Below are 20,199 nucleotides of genomic sequence, written 5' to 3'. Positions count from 1 at the left end.
CCATTCTTGGAGGTCTTCAGTACTAAAGAGCCCCCACAATAATTGGATTTGTAATTGCATGGTTTTCACAGCTTGTAAACCTGAAATCGTCTTGTTTTGATTATGTTGAATTATGGTATTTTCCAGTCACAGGTTGTCCTACCCTTAGTGTACTTCTATTATCAAGATGTTCCACTTACAGTTAGTGGGCTACTGAAAGGTACTATTTATTGTGTAAAGAATGTCCCTTTTCACTGGCTCTCTAAAAACAAGTTATCTTTTTTCTCTGAGTTCATAAATATCCCTAAAACTAATACTAAGTCCTCAGACAGCATCTCATGACATGTCTCTGGTTTTAGAGACCGTCTCTGTATGCTGTATGTCCTACAAGTCTTGGAATTTCAACTTAAACTTCAGGTTGTACGGTATCAAATGGTTCAGTTTCATTACGAGGTCTGTCCAAAAAGTATGACCGCCGACCAGTAGGCAGCCGCAGCGTAACCGACCGTCTCGAACCGGTTATTGGAGGGGAGGGGCGAGCCTACTCCTTCCCATATTAGGCATTGAATACGATCCAGTCACTCAGTGAATCACAGTGCTCTGTTCCGTACAGTACTGCCATGTGTGTGCGTCGTATTTCAATATGACTGAACGTGTTGAGCAGCGCATTTGCACTAAATTTTGCCAAAAACTTGGCCATTCAGCATCAGAGACGATTACTATGATACGGAAAGTTTATGGTGTCTATGGGCGATACACAAATAAAAGAGTGGTTTAGGCAGTTTAAAAATGGCTGAAAATGTTTGAACGTGTTCGTGCAGCAATAAATGAAAACCGTCGATTGGACTGTCCGAGAGCTGGAAGAAGATTTAGGAATACCAAAATCATCAGTTTGTTACATTTTACACGAAGATTTAAAAATGAACCATGTTTCGGCAAAATTTGTTCCTCAGCTGCTGACAGAAAACCAAAAGAACTGTCGACTTGAAATCGCATGGGACAATCTGGATTTGATAAAAAGTGACCCAGGACTATTTAAAAAAGTTATTACTGGTGATGAGTCATGGGTTTATGGCTATGACCCTGAAACAAAGGCTCAATCTTCACAGTGGAAAACTTGCGAAGAGCAACGGCCGAAAAAAGCAAGACAAAGTCGAAGCAATGTCAAGACAATGCTGACAGTTTTTTTTTTTACTAGGACGGCGTTGTTCATCACGAATATGCTTCAAGAGACCAGACAGAGAATAAGGAGTATTATCTTGAGGTCCTAAGGCGGCTACGAGATGGAGTGCGAAAGAAACGACCTGAACTGTGGGCAAGCCGTGACTGGATCCTGCACCATGACAACGCTTCAGCTCATTCCTCAAATCTTATTCAGCGTTTTTTTGGTCAAACACAACATCAACCAACTACGACAGCCTCCCTACAGTCCTGACATAGCTCCTTGTGACTTCTGGCTATTTCTGAAATTAAAAATTCCTTTGAAAGGAAAAAGATTTGACGAGGTTGAACAAATAAAACAAAATGGCGACAAAGGACCTGTTAGCCATTCCGCAAAAATGAATTTAAGGAGTGTTTCCGGAAGTGGGAGGAGCGTTGGAATAAGGTAGTGGCTTGTGGAGGGGAGTACTTTGAAGGGGACCAGATAGCCGTTTGCCGCCGAGTAACCGTCAGTTCATGCCAGACGTCAAGGTCGGATACTTTTTGGACACACCTCGTATGTCTTTGGGCCAAGAGCTAGGGCTCTGTGCTCCTGGATACTCCAAACTTCTGAAATTAGTTTTGAAGTTTGAATGTGAGTCACCTTTAAAAAACAAATGTCCCACTTAACCTCTGGGATAAACAAGCTTCTAAAAGTAACATGCTTCTTAAAGGCACTTATAAATAGTCGTATACCTAACAATTGAGTTTAAAGTCCATGTAAATCGTCACTGTAGTTTCAGTGCAACTTAAGAATGTTTGAAAACTAATTTAGCTTTTTTCAATCCAATGGGAGAAGGTGATGTGACTTAATTTGAAAATTCTTTGTATCAATGCATTTTTTGTTTATTTTTACAACATTTTTTTATTCTAGTATCGTTTTTTATTCCCTAAGGAGCCCATCCTTTGCTGCAATTTAAGATTTGCATTAAATGACAATTATTTTTCCTTGTAAGATCCAGCAAAAGCACTTGGATACTGTACCTACTATAGAAAAATGCAATAAAGAGATTATTATTATTATTATTATTATTACCTACTATAAACTTCTGATGCATGTACAAAACTGTTACAAGCAGATTCCATAAGATTGTACGTGTAATATTTGTTTGTGTTAATTCTAATGCATATTCTGTGCCAGTGGTGTAGCTAAGATGACTTGTACCCCTGGCCAGACTAGAAAGTGATACCCTCTCTTTAATAAAGAAGGAAGGTTTAGATACTTAAAATATGTAAATGTATTCAAATGGAATTTTATTCTCAAATTGATTAATAGGAATAAAGTGTTATTATATTAAAAACTGTATAAGTATAGGTGTAAAATCCTTGTCAGTTTCTAGAACGTTTAGTGGTAGAGAGAGAGGGCTTGACTGCCACTTAAATAAAGGCATTTTTCATTTCATTCTCTAAGCACCTTTATTTTAATTTAAGAATCGTTGAAGATTTGGTTTATTACAAAAAATGAGTACTCAAATCAAACAATTTTGTTTCCTCATGCCTATTATCCTCATGGCTAACGACCTGAAATTGTTTCTGATAGTTTCTTCAATAAGTTAATAATCCATGGGGGGGGGGGGGGTGGGGGGGGGGGGGGGTGGGGGGGGGGGGGGGTGGGGGGGGGGGGGGGTGGGGGGGGGGGGGGGTGGGGGGGGGGGGGGGTGGGGATTTATTTATGCACACCCTAAATCCTGGACTACAAACCTAAAAAATAAACTACATTGTGTTAACAAAATATTTTTACGGTAAATTTCTATTCCACATTTTGACAGTTTGGGCAGTTTTTAACATTTATAATTGTGCTAAAAATTTAAAACTACAACAACATGTAGATGGTTGGATAACAGGATATTGGATATTTTCCATCGTTACATGTTCCGCTTAGAGATGTTTCGCTTGTCGTCTGTGTGTACTGGTTTGTGTGTACTCAATATTTTGACAGTTTTCATTTAAAAACTTTTCAAAGTTTTCACTTTTGCGCCAAATTTGTGAGTGTTTTATCTCATAAACGAACTGAATTCGTAGGTATCACATAATTACTAAGCATTGAATTTATTTTCTCCAAAGACAATTGCATGAAAACTATAACCTAGAAAATGTATACTGCATGAATTTTTTAAGTGCATGACAAGATTTTAATGATTATGAACAGTGAAAATTTTTAAATCTAACAGCTTGAAATAGTTTAAAGATTGTCATACCCGTGTGAACACTTTTATTTCCTATTTCCACTTAGTGATAACTCTAATTTTAACCATATGGCCTGTCTTGTCATAACAAGTAAGCATTACTGGATAACTAAATAATCTTACCAGCATCTGACAACTGGCTATCACGTACTGACATAGCTCAGGGGAATAGTATCCTGCTTCTAACCTCAAGGAACCTGGATCAAATCCCACCCAAGGCAATATCTTTTTGCTTGAAAATTCAAAATGATTTAATTTCATTTTGAGAGTTCATATCTATATCAAATATTATTTTATTGAGACTGACTGTGCAAGTGTGTTATTTTAAGTGACATTCTCAATATTTGCCTAGTTAATCATCCATGTTTTTAATTGTTTACTGACACAGCTGAAAGTGCATGTCTATATCCTTGTAACAGTTGTTCTAGTTTTCTGTGCATCGTTTTAATCTTTTATTGGTGCAAATCAAACTATTTTGTCTTACTTTGTAGACTTCGTCAAAATCATAAATTTTATATTTCTTTGTCTTGTCTTTTTAAATCTTTAAGTAATAAGTCACACATTTCTCGAACTTAGGTCGAGAATGAAGACTCGCAGTGGAAACGGAGTAGAACTACAAGGTGTTTCAAAAATTACAGAGAACCCTAAAGTCTGTGACATGTCATGTGGACATTGCAATCAACCAGTTGCAAATGATTTTGCAATGTTATGCGATGGATTTTGTCATTCTTCGTTCCATCCCGGTTGTGTTGATATAGATAATGACATTTTCGTTTTAATTAACGACAAACCTGTTTCTGACTACACTAAGTGGTTTTGCCACAAGTGTTTGACAAAGCTTGAAATGTTATTCAACTCTTCTATTAAACCTGACCAAGGCTGTGATTGGCCTAGTATATTAAATGTAGTACTTGACCAACTTGACATTCAAGGTAAAAACAGTATTTCTCTTTGTGAGCGTATGGACAGCTTATTCGAGCAATATGAACGAGTCTGTAAAGAATTAACGGATCTGAAGAGTAAATATTCGCAGCTTGAGTTACTGGTCAAACCTGACAGGTCTCTGAGGCATGGTTCTAACCAGAGCAACATCTCTTCTGGCGATAGGCCTAATAAACAGAATATCTTGCCACTGACAGTCAAAGAATCCAGCGTTAAACAAGTGACTGGGACTAGAGTTAACAGCGTTTATAGTGAAAATGATAATTTAACTTATTCAGAGGCAGTAAAAAATAGTTCCTTCAGTCATAGGCCTAACGACAGTTCCGGTCAAGGTTCAAACCAGACCATTGAGATGGTCTCTAAGGATGGTATGGACACCAATGACAACTATCAGGCAGATTTACCCAAAAAGTCTAAGTCAGCTCCCAACAACTCTCTTAAACCTGTCAGACCTAGCCCACCTGTGGCTAAAAAGAAGATTGTTTTGGGTACTAAATCCACTCAAGACAGAAAACTAACTGTAGCCAGTGTTAAGAGGAAGTCGTGGGTATTTGTGTCTAGATTGAATACTACTGTGACATGTGAGGTTATGGAGCAGTATCTTAGAGATTCTGATCTATCCGATTTTGTTTGTGTGGAACTCAAACCTAAGTTTGGCGACTACAAGTCCTTCAGAATAGGCGTAAGTGAAGACACTGCTACTGTCATCTTGAATCCAGAGTTTTGGGAGGAGGGAATTCTAGTCAAGGAGTTTGTTTTTCCCTCGGCGTTACCAAAACGATTTTTTAGGCCAATAACGGGGTTAGGTTTGGCTTCACCCAACCTATCAGTATGTTCGAGTGATGTCTCCTGCATTACATCTGTAGACACCTTCAATGCTAAAATACTTTATTTAAATGCTCAGTCATTGATGGACAAACGTGACATGCTTGAGATTGTTTTGGCGGAATCTTGCTTTATTGGACTCTGTGTCAGTGAACACTGGTGCTCGGAGCTAACTTCTGATATGGTTAACATCCAAGACTTTGTGCCAGCTAGCATGTACTGCCGATCAATTAGTCAACGGGGTGGCTCGGGTGTACTTCTGAGGCAGGGAATCAAGTTCACTGTTGTAGATGTTGATGAATTTTGCAGTGAGATGAACATTGAAGTGGCAGCAGTTATGTTAACGGAGTATAAAATTATCTTACTTGCACTCTATAGACCTCCTGGGGGGAATATGGACACTTTTATGAGTCTCTTTGAACGATTGTTTGACCACCTGATTAAGTTTAAATGTTTTATTATATGTTGTGGTGATTTCAATATTGATTTTTTGAATGTAAACTCTTCCAATGTTCGTGGTTTGAAAGACATTCTAAGATCAGTGGACTGTAAATTGACTATAAATACTCCCACAAGAGGCAATGCTTGCCTAGACAATATTGTGACTAATCGGGATGATAATTACTTTCAAGTTAAGGTCTTAAATGAGTGTCTGTCCGACCACAACATGATTGAAATTTCTTTCGTTCCTGAACCCCAGACTAAGAAGAATTGTCAGGAGAAGCAAATCGAGGTGAGATGTTTAGCTCCTAGCAATATTGAAAACTTAATCTCTCATCTGACATTGATTGATTGGCCAACCATTCTTGCAGTAAATAACAAGGAAACAATATTATTTGACATTTTTTTGGACAGATTTTTAACTATTTTTGATCTATGTTGCCCTGTTAAAACAAAAAATCTTAAAATCGTTAGCAACTCTAAGTTGAAAAGCGTTAAACTCAACTGGTATACCGACCATTTAAGGGATCTTAAGAAACATCTAATGGCAATTTATACAGTCTACTGTCATACCAAGTCTGAACCTTCACGAAGGGCCTACGTCGGTGAAAGAAACAAGTATAAAAATGAACTGAAGAAGGCAAAGCTTAAAGCAAATGAGAGGTTAATCAGCTCTGCGTCTAATCCTTGTAAAACTGCATGGTCCATTATTGCTGCAGTAAGGAGCCCTACCCCTCCATCCAGTCCAGATATTTCGCCGGAGGCTTTCTCCGACTTCTTCGTTGAGACAGTGAAAGAGGTACGACAAAGCATATCTCCCAGTAACGTGTCTGCTGAGGATCTCCTGGGTCAAGCTCCACGTACTCCTAACACCTTTAAATGGAAGCCAGTGTCTTGTGATGAGGTTTTGCAAGTGGTGAAAGATATGAAATCTTCAAATAGTAAAGATATCTATGGCCTGTCTAGTGTTCTTTTAAAGAGAATCTGTTTCTCTATCATATTGCCTCTCACCTGGTGTATAAATCAGTGCCTGTGTATTGGTGTTTTCCCAAAATCTTTAAAAACATCTAAAACTGTGCCTATCTATAAGAAGGGTCCCAAAGATTTACCCGGTTCCTATAGACCGATCTCTGTGGTACCCGTTTTTTCAAAAATTTTGGAATTCATCATGAATGATCAACTCGGTAAATACTTTGAAATGTTTCAACCTTTTTCAAAACTCTCAATTCGGCTTTCGAGCAGGAAGAAGTACTTTGGATGCGGTCGGAGCTTTGGTGAGATCGATTTTCGATGGTTTTGAATCTAAAGCTGCCACCTTGGCGACTCTTTTCGATCTTACCAGGGCTTTTGATTGTGTCCCGAGAGAAATCCTGCTCTCTAAATTATCTTTTTATGGCATAAAACAACCTGAATTGGCGCTTTTAAAATCATACCTGGCTGAGCGTGGGCAGAGAGTTTGTGTTGGTGGTGTTCTTTCTGCCTATCGCTCAGTCGAGTTTGGCGTGCCGCAGGGATCGGTACTCGGACCCTTGTTATTCTTAATTGTTATTAATGATCTCCCTTGTAATGTTAAGGCCAACGCCATTCTGTATGCCGATGATTCTACTCTGTTTAGCTCTGACAAAAATACCATTAACTTATGTAAGTTTATTGACGAGGCTTGCCTCGAGGCTAAGACATGGTTTCAGGCTAATGAACTTGCTCTGAATGAATGTAAGACACAACAAATATTATTTGCACTACAACCCGATCAGTGCACTTTTTTACCTAATGTCAAACTGTTGGGAATTGTCTTAGATAGTAAACTAACATGGTCAGATCACATTAGCCAAGTGTGTTCTAGATTATCTAGAGTTGTATTTTTGTTAAGACAGCTAAAACACTTTGTACCTAAAGAATACTTAAAAAACTCTTATTTTGCCTTTTTTAACAGCATACTCTTATACGGCTAACTTTTTTGGGGAAACGGAGTTGGAATTGATAGAGTTCTTCTAATACAAAAGAAAGCAATTAGGATTTTAACAAACTCAGACAGAAGTGCTAGTTGTAGACCTTTATTTATACAAGAATCCATTCTTACAGTAATAAATCTTTATATATACACCTGTCTTGTTTATGTTAAGAAGAATTCAAATGATCTTGTCCATAGGAGTGATGTGCACTCTCACAATACTAGAAATAGGCATTTACTAGACAAAGATTACTGTAGATTAAGCAAAACTCAAAAGAACTTTGGTTATTTATCCATTACCTTTTTTAATAAACTCGGTCGTATGGCAAATTCTGTAGACTTAAAGAAATTCAAACAGGTTATTTTCATTTGGCTTGTAAAAAACCCTTTCTATTCAATCAATGAGTACCTGACTTGTAAAGATGTAGATTGTAGTTTTTAACTTAAGAAAGTCCACATTTTTATTTATCTACTAAATTTTATCTCGTTGATTCTATCTTGTTGATTTTGTCTTGTTAAATTTTATATTTTTGGATTTTATCTTGTTATTAATTTTATAGATTTTTTATATTTTTTGTTATTGACTTGTTGATTATTTGTTTTCTTGTTGACTCAACATTGTTGGTGTTTAGTTTATAAGTTACTCTAGTATATAATATTATGCTGACTGATTAATTGTAAGATGACTGTGTCCATTGCTCACAAGGCCTAAAGACATGAAATAAATTCAATTCAATTCAATTCAATTCAAAATAAATTCAATTCAGTTCCAAAAGGTGTAACACAATGTTTCGAGGACTGGAATCTATTCTTCATCAGGTAGGGGAGGTATTTATACATACAAAAATAAAGAACAGAAAGAAGAAAAGAAGGGAAAGAAAAGGGTTCAAATTTACCCAAAAGCTGCTTGGAGTCCAGTCCAGGCATTGTCAAAATTATCAGAGAAAATTAGAAGAGTAGGCAGGAAATATAATATTAGAACCGTTTTTTGAAAACACAAAACACTCTTAGGCAATGTCTTGTAAATGGCACACAGGTCTAAAAAATATAATACCAATATAATACAAAATTTAACCTATCAATATTATTTCTTAGACTGTAATTTAGAACTCTAAACGTAAACAAATGGATAGATCAAAAGAATATAAAAAAATACAAATAGAAAAGCCAAGTGAGCAAAACAAAACATACTTACCTTGGGCATTTTTATACTGTTCAAATAGGCTTCTTAATTCAGCTATTTCTTCTTCACTAAATTCTACTGTGTTAGATACTGGTTTCGGTTTCTGAAATCATGTGGCTATTATTAAAATATGACATATTAAATTATAAAAAAAGATAAAAACAAGTAGAAGATAAATGAACCATCTCATTAATACTGGTTCTTAAAGATATTCAGAACTCAATGTAGAGTAGTTTTTTCTGGTAATGTGATTTAATAGTTCATTAATGTTATTACTTACTCAGTAAAACTATACACATGTGATGGTGGAATTACCCATTATGTACAACATGAAGAAATAACGTTTGGAAGTAAGTAAATGACTGTTCTCTTGGATTTGGTTTGGAGGTTTCTTTGTTTTCAGTAACCCAACACACTTTAAAATAAATCCGGGAAGTGGCTAAGGGCTGGCTGGTTGGAAATTTGGTCTCCCTGGGTAATCTTATGTCACTGTGCAGATATAATTTGTCACATCCATAATGCTGTAGTTCTGGTCTTTATAATCCCAATATATCTAGGACGATGTCTTGAAAGACTCAATGGACAGACTAAGACTCCTGATATCCTGATCTTATCATGTTCTGGGGGTTTTGAACTATAGACAGAATAAACTCAGAGAAAAGCTTCTTCTAATTAATTTTTCTCTATCCTGTGTTTCAGCCACAAATAATGTGTGTTTGCCACTGTTGCAGTCTAGTGAGTACAGAGTTATCACAAGATTCATCATGCTGCTGCTGATGAGATCCGGAATTTAAGTTTAAGCCGTTGGTCCTCAGGTTAAGTGTTGGTGAGGGCTTCTTAACCCTAATTTACATGGTACAGTAAGACATCTTTAGACTTATAACTTTAAATTAAGTTTAACAAAGGTGTTACGCATTCCATGCTGATGGGCTGAGTTTCACATTAAGCAGCTTTATCAAAACATGACAAAATACATCTGACCGTAACTCCAGGAGCCTTAGATGACTCCTTGGTGAACTAAATTACAACAACAACCAACAAAACCAACCACAACTACTGAAGTTTCTGAGAGCTAAGGACACCACCATCCCAAACAGCATCAATTGAACTAGCCTTAATAGATTTAATATTTTTTATTGTTGATGGATGATCTGAAAGGATGACAAGATTGTAAGATTACCTACGATTATGCAATAGCCTGAGAAAGTATTGCAACCAATACTAAAATATCACTTGAAATGCAGTTGCATGCCTTATAGTGGCAAATGAAAGAATCAATGATTTAAATATATTACAAAAATGTATTAAGGATATTACATTGAGTAAGCTCAGAAAATAATTAAAAAAATTCAGTATTTTTTTATTTGACAGATAGATAGACACACAGAACATATATCTGTTTGTGCAGTGCTGAGAGGGAGGAAGTAAATTCTTCTTGTTCTCATGTTAAAGAGAGAATTGGCTTTGGTTGAGTGGTTCTGATCCTAGTTAAGTACACAAAAATTAGCCTCTAATGATAAATCTGAAGATAATCCCTAAAGAGACTCAATAAGAACAACTTCCAACTATCTTCTTTCAATTCTGACAAATGAGTTATAAAGTTTAATGTGGAACAAATCATAGTGGTATAAACACCTAACTCGACTCAACATTATTTCAGTGTTACGAGCATTAAAACAACTTGCAAAAATAATTAAAATGTGTAACATAAATGGTTGTATCACAAGGTTTTCACTAGAAACAGAGATTTTTAAAATTAATTACTACATTATACGAATTATAGACCACTTGAAACTATTGAATGCTGGGCAATTGATATCCTAATGTAATTGAATGAAACCTTAAATAACATTTTCCTGTATTTTATAAATTAATTTACTGTATAATTTTTCTAATTGCTTCACAGTTTCCATATTGATAAATAAGTGTACAGCTAGCAGAATAAATACTGAAGAAAAGTAACTTCATCATAACTAATATGTTGCTAATAATAAATTGAGATCAAACGCCTCTCTAAAATAACAACTACTCCATTATTTTCTGGTTTTGGCACAGTAGTTTCAAGACATTGTTATTCATACTCACAATGTTGCCAACAACAAGATAGAGCTCCTTCAATTTCTTGATAACTGCTTTCCGGCTTCGAGTCTGGTCGATCATGTTTTTCATAATCCAAGCAACAGCATCTAGTAAGGTCAGAGATTAGAAATGTCATGGTTTTATGTGTAATATGTGATAATTAGTAATCCTAGGTTAATATAAGCTTTAGTGCAGTGCAGTGAAAGTGCAGAGAAAATGTTTGCATTTGAAACCATACAGATTGTTGCTTTTACAAGCAATTAAAGACACTTCTGAAGAAACAAAAAGAACTTCTGAGCGGATATGTTAAATCAATTGAATGATGATGAATGTTTCTTGGACAACATTGTCTTTTCTGAGGACTCTCTGAACTTATGTGGCAAGGTTAACACACATAACTGTACGATTTGGGGCAGTGAAAATCCATATGAAACATTGCAACATACTCGTGATAGCCCCATTTGAACATAATTTGTGAGTTGAACATGAAGAAAACTTTTTCAGAACTTCCAGTAAGAATCTACGCCACCGCTGAGCAAGTTACACCTACAATGCTAGTGGCAAGTTTAAGAAGAAATCAACTACTGATGGGATGTCTTCAGGATAACCAATGGAAGCTACATAGAACATCTTTAGTTTAAGGTAAAAAAAACTTGATGGGATCCTTTAAAACAATACTAAAACCAGTAATTTACCTTTTTTGAATAAATTATATGAATTTTCAAATTTTTAAAGTCCTTTTTGAAACACTCGGTATTATCACACTTTACCAGGTGCAGTCCCACCCCTTTAAAAAAAATTAGTGTAGTCATATTTTTTTATGGTTTACGCATGATGTATACTATAATTATCTCCACATTCTCTTGAATAAAATAATGTATTACACACTAGCAGTTACCCGCAGCTTCACACACAATTTTCAAGATTAAAGAACGTAACCTACTTAGTGAAATCAATTATAATGTAATATTATGGAGCACTATGATCTTTTCAAACATAAGTAGACATATATCCCCGATAAAGAAAATGTATGTATACATAAGCATAAAAAGACTACTTCAGTTGAAAATCATATACTTCCGTCGCTTGTGCTTTTGTCGCTATCCTTCCGGTAAAAGTTTGCCATCCCTTTGTATTCCAAAAATGTCATGCACAATATCAAGGGAGCCAATCAGTTTCAAGCATTGTAAGTGCAAACATTTACGGTTTTGTTCATTAATGTGGGTTTTATAACAGCATTTAAATAGTATTTCAAATGCACTAGACGGTTTACATTCATCACTAGTTCAATATGCAGTAAAAAATAGATAGTAACTTTATCTAGCAATATACATTACACTAACGATCAAGACTGTATATTTAATATATTATAAAATTTAAATATAAATCAATATTTCTGCCTTTTTGGTGAACTTCAGCTAACAGTGCTAACAGCTTTTTGTGTGAGTTAACTTAAAAGTACATTTTGTAAATATTATGGTATAGTTATTTTCCAGCATTCTAAAAAATATCAATTTTTGCATTACACAAACTTTTCTCTACTTTCTATGTTTAAAATATTGACGTATGATACCTAGGAACCTGCCCTAGTTCATAACGAAGCTTATGGTAAAAAACCATATCAAAATCCGTAGAGTAGTTTAGAAAATATTGATGCACAAACAGACAAACACAAAATGCTACTTTTATTTATATGTATTGATGTAGCAAAAATATATTAATAAATACACATTAATATGTAGTAATAAATGTATATGTACAAAATTTAAAAGAAAACGGGTAAACACTCAAAAATGGCTTGCTATATGAGAAAAAGTGACTGCCAGTTCCAGGGATAATTTAAGCATACAAAAATGATTAAACGAAACAAATATTATGGATTTATTGTGAATAATTGAGTACAAAATTAGGAAAATCTGACAAAATTAGCTATGATTAAGCGCTTTTCAAACCACTATGTTTTTATTCTAGTTTTGTTTATAAAAGTCAGATCATGATAGGGGTCACAGTTTCCACTAAAACAACCTTGTTGAAGGATTAATAATCTTGTGTGTTTAAATCTAACACCTGAAGAAGAGGGAAGATACAGGACAAGTATTAAAAATATCATTTTTCTATTGTAATATAATATAACAATGGTAAATGTTCATTATCATATTACCCATACTAAATACTATAGACGTTTTCTTCTAAATCGTACTGCACTGTTCAGAGAAAATTAAATTTTTAGTTTTTTATGAAACCTTAAGGTACCTACCAGGCTCTAGAGTGTCACGTTCATATTCAGCGGCCAACCTTCGCAACTCATCTTCTTGTTCTTCTTGCCAAACGTTCTTTGCAGAGTGTGACCTGTACCATTTCATCAATCATAAAAAGCAATGTTATCATTATGTAAAACATCACAATTATTAAAAATTAAACAACATAAAAACATTTAACTGATTGTAAGTCTCCTCACACAATATCCTACTTTATAAGGGAAGTATCAAATGTATGTTACATCCAGTGGAATTTTGTACAAACGAATGTCTTAGCTAAGGGTATAAGCTTGAATAGCCGAAAAGACGATAACGGACTTCAAACCCATTAAATTTATCTCACTTAAAAATCCAACTATAGTTTGATTTGTTAGTATTTTCTGAAGTACTGGTCATCACAATCTTCTGAAACTCTATATAAACTCAGAAAAGCTTAATAGATAATTGAAATGTTAAAATTCTTATTTAGACACCGAAGGAAGGATGACTATTGAAACTTTTTCATTAATTTCCTTAGCACACAACCAAGCAAAGAAGATAAGGTTTTATAATGGATGTAGAGGGTGGATATATCCTGACTTGCACATAATCTCAGGAAAGTACTCAAATTTTACTCAACACATGTGACAATGAAGTGATGATCCGGTATAATTATAAAATATTTGTGAGCCTAATATGGTGCTGTGTGAATTTTTCCAAAATGTAGATGTTTTCACTTAGAAAATGTTGTAGATATATGATTTACATTCTATTTCCTATGTGTGTGTTTTTTTGTTTTTTATTTTTTTATTTTTTTATTATTGACATATAATTGATGCAGTTTATTTTCCATAATACATACAGTATCACCAAAGAGTATACATTACACAACTGTTGATGCTTGCAGTGTTTCCTTACTCTCAACAGGTATGTTTGCCGTAAATTTCACACCATCACGAGGATTAGTGACCACTCACAGGTTAAACATCATTATTCTGCATTTATCTCTAAACCAATGTTTGGTTTTTCTTTATCAAATAATGCTTATAACATTTAGTATACAACATTTAAATCATTTAATGAATATTCCCTTACCATTATAAATCTTCAAGGCTACATTATTTTGTTACTGACAAAGAATGCCTTTTCTTGAAATAAATTAAATGAAAGATTACACTAAATACATGAATATATTACTTAAAAGTGAGTAGGGTCAACCATTAATCATGAAGTCATTCACAGGAAGAGAACTAACGAATAATGATCCAGGAGATATAATGTTTTACTGTCTCATAAGTTAATTTAATTTTTTAATAACAATATTAATTTTCACACTGACACAAGAATACTGATAACTCTTAAAGCATGTCATGCGGGTATATTTGTACAAGGTTTTGCTTACGTGTATAACACTGTCACCAGTACCTGTAGAGCTTTTAAAAAATATTTAGCTGCTTGTTATTTCTTCTTCCAAGAAACAAAAAATAAATTTACCTTTGGCAAAAATAGAATTATTTAAAAAATCTCTAAATGTACCTACACTAATTGAACCAAGGCCACATTTTCTACAGAGCTTTAAGGGTTAATTTTTTAAAGTCACACTTACAAAACTTCTATAATACAATAATATCTATCGTTGAAGTATTATACAATTCATATTGAAAAATCACACTTACTTGCTTTTAACATTCCCATAACCATTTTCTAATTCTTCCTCTTCCTTTTTACTCTTCCAAAATAAAATTTCCATGAATATCTTCTTGTTCTTTTTTGCCATTTCAGTGAACTTTCTCATGATAAAGACAGCAAATTTGACCAATTCCTAATAAAATAATAGAATTTATATTTCTATTGGCAATTAATAAACCACATAAGAAATGTAACTTCATTGTTTAATCTAATAATGGAAAATGTCCTATAGAAAAAAGAGAAAGTAGTGGAATAATTAGTGGAGATAAGAAAAATGTACTAGACAATTAGAATATGTTGAAACAGCATTGATGGTAGAGATCATCACTAAGTTGAAAGGGACATTAATTGCAGAGGCGAAGTGTAAAGTTAATCAAAACAAAATATATGAAAGAAGCAAGAAGAGCCCTATGAGCAGAGAAGTCTGAAAGTATATAATTTGGTATTTCAAAGTGTGACAGAACTGACATATCTGAGTGTAATTATTACAAATGACTATAGAGGGAAATTTCCCCTATCTACATTCAATCAATAATATATTAACTGCAGCATCAAGCACATACTGATCTTTAGAATAGATGTTCAAGTTTAAATGGCTTTCCAAAAAAACCACAGTAAATATGTATCACTCAATAATCATCTCAGTATTATTGTATGTATTGGAAAAATGGGTAATAAACAGAGGCTCAGAGAAAAATGTATTGTTTTTTAAAATAAAGTATAGAGGAAAATCTTTTGTACAGAGGAAGATGAAAGCGGTTAGTGAATCAGGAAGAGACATCAATATATTCGCATCAATGTATTAGCATTGTGGCATTGGCTAACAGCTGAATATTAAGATGGATAAGTCACGTATGGAGGAGAGAAGAAACAGCGATAATGAAGAGAACCAAAAAGGAGGAAGACTGTTCGGCAGAGCAAGAATGAAGTGGAGTGACCTAGTTGATAAGGACATTGATAGAATGGTAATTACACTCCAAGCAGCAAAGAATGATAGAATGGGATTGAGAGATATTGTTTGTAAGGCCAAAAATCCACTCAAGTTTCAGTGGCCAAGCAAGTAAAGTAAGTATTAATAAACCAAACTACGATGAATGAATGCATATTTATTGTCATATTACATTTTACAAGATAAAGCTATGCTGCTAAGACCGATGACATAATCAGAAATAGATCAATAATAGATAATAAATATTGTTACAACTACATAATATTATATGATATTTAAAACTAAACATTACTATTAAGATGCATATAAAATCTGTATACACATTACATTAATAAAATAATCACTGAAAGTTGTCTAATCTTGGTATCATTAATACTATTCTCAGATAAATAAAAATATATCATTAAAAACAAATTTATTTTTTGTATTTACTTTTGTCATGTGTCTGATGAAGATAGCCTTGCTATCGAAAGATCTTAAAAGATTATTAATTTTGGTTGGTGTGTTCTCAATGTAGTGAATAAAAAACATATATGTTAAACAATTTTGTTTGATTGGTCTCTTGTTAATATATTAGTTGTAATAATATTACTGGTATACCAACAATATTTCAATTAAAATGTTTAGTTAACATAATATAAATAAACTCTAAAATGAATAACAATATTAAAATTTTCAGCTATGAATTAATTAACTATAAGCAACAGTATTAACATTTCATGTGTCAAACATTTTTTTAACATAAGATAACGTTTACACATAAAGTATTATATTATATAAAAATGCAGTTTTCTTTTGGTATTAGTTTATGTTTTAAATTAACACATTAAGAGTAGCAAAATACTCATAAGATTAGAAAAATCTAATTTAGATAGAAAGGTAACATTGGTATGCATATTTATAAGAAAATGTAATGTTTTATATATAACAAGTCTGTATTTCTGACTCAATCTTGATCTATGTACCTTATGCTCTGGAACACTGGACTGGAATATGCGCTGGAATGTCCGGAACAGAGAGGCCTGGAACAGCAGAGCCGGCATTTTGCAATCCCATGCAACACGATGGAGTATCTTCACAGCACAGTGGTTTGTGTGATGGGAGTTTTTCTCAAAGTGCTCCAGCAGTAGGCAGACAGGGGCTAGCACTCGAGGGCTAGCAAACCTGTAGGTTACAACAAACCGGGAATACTGTTAAAATTAAAATATTGCAGAAATAAGTGTTTATAAAGAAAAGTAGTTAATGAAAGACTTTGTAGTCTAACAGAGCTATAAACACAGAAATAACAAACCTATTACTATTTTATTTTACCTTATCAATATCAACTTGACATCTCACCATACACAAGTATAGTGAATAGTAATCAGTGAATATTACCAAGTAATGAGTATAAAGGATAAATAACATGTAATCTTAAACTTGTTACTTCTTTGCCAACTTCATTCATCAACAAACTAGTGGTAACCATAGAGGTATTTATTTTTATGTGGATGTAAATAACATGGATTATATTATTGGCTATGTTGTCAAGAGTGAAAAACCAATATATAAAACCAAACTTCATTTTTTTCACCAATATTCTTTCAATTTGTAATAAATAATGAAATTAATTTTAATCTGGAAAACAAATTTAATTTATTGCAAATTATTATCTTGTATGACTTAGTAGAAATTACCAAAATAGCTATTATGCGATTAAATTATTGTAAAACCGTAAGAAACAGACCAATTAAATTACTTTATGCACATATAACAGCATAAAATATGAAGTAAATAAAGTACATAGCAAACCAGCACTTTATTCAATGATGATGTGAAACCAGCAGACTTATAATGGACTTAAAAATTATAAAGTATAATTAAACAATTTGAAGATGAATAATGAAGACTTCCGAACCACCATCATTGTCCGGTCAGGCAGACTGTTTGCAAGAACAGGAACACTCAGTGGTCACCCATCAAAGCAGCAGCCACACTCAACATTACTTGATTCAGTTATCTCATGATAACCACCATACCTGCTACAATGGCAACACACCGCACTCATAGAAAGGTACTTTGAAACCACAGGCAAGAAGATTTTACTTGCCTTCCAACAAAATCCATAAACTTGAATGTCTGTTCAGGTACAACTATATCTCTTGGATCCTCTTCTTCATCTGGAAAATAAAAATAAATATAATGACACTATTCTCTAAACAAAACATGTCTTATCTTTTAGATACTTAAAACATTGTAATTTTATAGGACACAACAATAAATCCAAATAAAGAATATGTGCAAGAAAAATTGACCTAAATACAAGTTTTGTATAAGCTTAATTAAGCAAATCTCTTTTTACAATAATATTGTCTTGCAGGAACCTCTCAAACCCAAGCAATTTACGTTATTGGAATCTTGCATCGAGTAGCACATGTAGCTTGTGTTCAACATTTGGATGGTTTGCTCTGCAGAAGGTTAAATAATGGAGGCATTAATTCACTATTGTGGCTTTTCAGACATATTTTAAACACTGTTGATTTTATTCATTGTTTTGTAAAATACTTGGAAAATAGGAATTAACCCATCTCTGCTTTAAATAAAGGAATTCATAGTTTTCATTTAAAATGGAATGTAAAGATTTTTGTTAAATGTTTTTAAGAAATATCTTTATTGTTGACAACAAAACTATGCATAGCCCAATACAATCTGCATTTGTGCAAATGAGTCTTTTCCATCAATTTACTGATTTTAAAATCTAGTTTCTTAATGGAATTATGAATGTTTTATTTTATTTTCTGAAAATTTGTTGTGTTATATTTTGCCAAGCCATATAAAAAGTGAGTACAACCTAACATGAGCTGATAATCATCCACTTCAAACAAAATTCACGAATTAGATTTTTAAATAATAAAGCAGAGTATGTAATTATTTTAACTACTGGCATACTATTTTAGTTTTTGTTTTGACTTTTACAGTGTCAATGAAGTCAACACATGATGGTATATAAGAGGCATTGAACTGAAACTAAGTCTATTTATTATGTACACCTGACTTTAAGCTTTACAATTTAGTCATTTAACTAAAACTAAATTTACTTTTATCAATTAAAATAATAATAATAATAAAAACATGCTGACTTTTGCTACTGTACTTTTTTGACAAATGGCTCGATATTTCTAAAAATTAATTTTAGTCATGTTAGAAGGATGTAGTGTAAACATTACCTTCACTTTCTTCTTCATTGTTTCCATTTTCTATTGCAGACTCTGAAAAACCAGAGGACATTTTAATTCATAGTTTTAAATCAAAGACAAAAATCACCTGTTAGCAAAATGTTAACAACCTGAGCTTATTAATATGACAGTACTAAAACACAGTTGCAATCTGACAAGCTAATATAAGACATTTTCAAACATACTTGAATAATAATATCTGTTTGTTGACTTGAAACAAAAACAAGTATTGTATTTAAATGTGTTAGGTGTATGAATAGAGCAAAATATATTTAAAACTCAAACAAAAACTGAATATAGAATCAAATAACAAAAATTGTGGCAAGTCTGAAAACTTGTACTATGACTATTTATATGCATTTGTCACAATGATGGTATTAAGAAAGGACCAGCTAGAGGACTGTTTGTTATATGTACTTGTATATCAGTTATTGTCATTCAGAACAAATGTTTAGTTTTAGTAAAAGAATTCAATTAAATACATATGTATGACCTTAAACATGAGGGTGTTTTAGCATTAGTACCCTAATGCTAAAACCTTTTAATTAGGTAACCTTTTAATTACCTACATCACGATTAATTTATATTGTAATAATAGAGGCAACTGCAACTGGGAGTGTTATTGATGTGTTTTAATCAAACTAAAAAAAATAATTAAAACTCATTTTAAATGGAGCACTAGAAAAATTAAAACATAAAATAAATTAATGCTGACACATTTCTATAGTAATGACTTCCTTAAACCAGAGGAGAGAAGAAAATTCATCACCACCAAGAGCACTTACCTGTCCTCTGCCAAGTCCATGAACCTTGCAAATATGATTAGGTGCAAAGATATGAAATTGTGAGGTAGAACTTCTTCAACATTGCTGTCCAACTGCCAGGAGAAAGTAGGTGACAGGAATGCAGTGGAGGGTTGTGCGAAATAGTGCCGGGGGGGGGGGGGGGGGTGAGAAGGAAAAGGAGTAAAGGGTGAATTAAGATGGCCAGACCTGATTCTTGGAAATACCTTCCTGTACACTCACATGTCGCTATCTTTCTCCTGGCGGTCAGACAGTACCGACAACATCCCTTCAACATTCTCAGCTATATTCTAACCTTGTACATTTATGAAAATGCTAAAACCATTAACTTTGTCTTGTATGAAATTTTGATTTTTGCTTACCTCAGTCACCATACTGAAATGTTCCACACCATCACATAACCAACATCAGCTTGCTTACTATACTCAACCAATCCGATCTAAAACATTTTTCTATACGAAATTATAAAAAAATACTTCTATATTACCTTAAACCATCAACCATTCAAATGGCACAAACA

General features: G+C 33.4%; 1 protein-coding gene across 1 annotated transcript in view; it reads right to left on the bottom strand.

Moving 5' to 3' along the window:
- Window positions 1-7,737: 7,737 nt before the first annotated feature.
- The window catches only part of LOC124355745 (protein timeless homolog), a 59,703-nt gene continuing 47,241 nt past the window's right edge, over window positions 7,738-20,199 (bottom strand). The window contains exons 16-23 of the mRNA XM_046806903.1: window positions 18,868-18,909; window positions 17,751-17,820; window positions 16,627-16,825; window positions 14,700-14,845; window positions 13,044-13,135; window positions 10,793-10,893; window positions 8,720-8,810; window positions 7,738-7,745 (exon numbers count right to left, since the gene is read on the bottom strand). Of these exons, the coding sequence (XP_046662859.1) occupies window positions 7,738-7,745; window positions 8,720-8,810; window positions 10,793-10,893; window positions 13,044-13,135; window positions 14,700-14,845; window positions 16,627-16,825; window positions 17,751-17,820; window positions 18,868-18,909 (749 nt within the window). The remainder of the gene's footprint in view (window positions 7,746-8,719; window positions 8,811-10,792; window positions 10,894-13,043; window positions 13,136-14,699; window positions 14,846-16,626; window positions 16,826-17,750; window positions 17,821-18,867; window positions 18,910-20,199) is intronic.

This window comes from Homalodisca vitripennis, chromosome 2 (genome assembly GCF_021130785.1).
Source record: "Homalodisca vitripennis isolate AUS2020 chromosome 2, UT_GWSS_2.1, whole genome shotgun sequence".
Classification (NCBI taxonomy): Eukaryota; Metazoa; Arthropoda; class Insecta; order Hemiptera; family Cicadellidae; genus Homalodisca; species Homalodisca vitripennis.
This window is presented reverse-complemented; position numbering and strand designations above follow the sequence as displayed.